A 535-nucleotide genomic window follows, 5' to 3' on the forward strand; every position below is an offset into this window, starting at 1 on the left:
AATATACTTTTACATAATCTTTCTTTAATAATAAATATTTATTGTACAAAATGTATAGTATTAAACAAAAGAGTTGATAGAAAGCAGTATGGTATTTGGCGTATGCATTTCATTATTTTGATTCATTCATCTCCTCTTATTGCTCTATACTTGGCTAATTCAGTTGGAAATACTCGGGTTAGCTCTACAAGCATGTTCGCTTTAAATTTTCTATAGGCATCGATCTTCCCTTTTACTTGTTCATTTTTAGTTAGTGCCTTTTCTATGCAATCCTTAGTATACAATTGTGGATTTCTTCCTTGGTCGATGTAACTGAAATATGATAACTTTGTATTTTCTTGTTGCAGCTACTAAAATTATTTGTCATTCTTGATATACTTACTCAAACACCTCCAAGGGTACATGAACTTCTTGTACTTGAGACTTAAGTTTATCAATTTCTTGTAAGCCATTTACTAAACCTTGACTAAAACATAATACTATTAGTATTATTACATTTTTAATACTACACTATCAGTATCTAAGATAAGCACTA

At 29.2% G+C, this 535-nt stretch overlaps 1 protein-coding gene across 1 annotated transcript; it reads right to left on the reverse strand.

The window, feature by feature from the left end:
* Positions 1 to 4: 4 nt before the first annotated feature.
* On the reverse strand, positions 5 to 498 carry LOC108631927 (mediator of RNA polymerase II transcription subunit 10-like; the record flags this gene model as incomplete). Its single annotated transcript, XM_018036162.1, has 2 exons — positions 5 to 312; positions 383 to 498. Coding segments are annotated over 2 exons (306 nt in total), but the record flags the coding sequence as incomplete, so codon positions are not given.
* Between the last annotated feature and the right edge of the window lie 37 nt (positions 499 to 535).

Source organism: Ceratina calcarata, unplaced genomic scaffold, assembly GCF_001652005.2.
Source record: "Ceratina calcarata isolate Rehan_Ccalc_2016 unplaced genomic scaffold, ASM165200v1 scaffold9790, whole genome shotgun sequence".
NCBI lineage: Eukaryota > Metazoa > Arthropoda > Insecta > Hymenoptera > Apidae > Ceratina > Ceratina calcarata.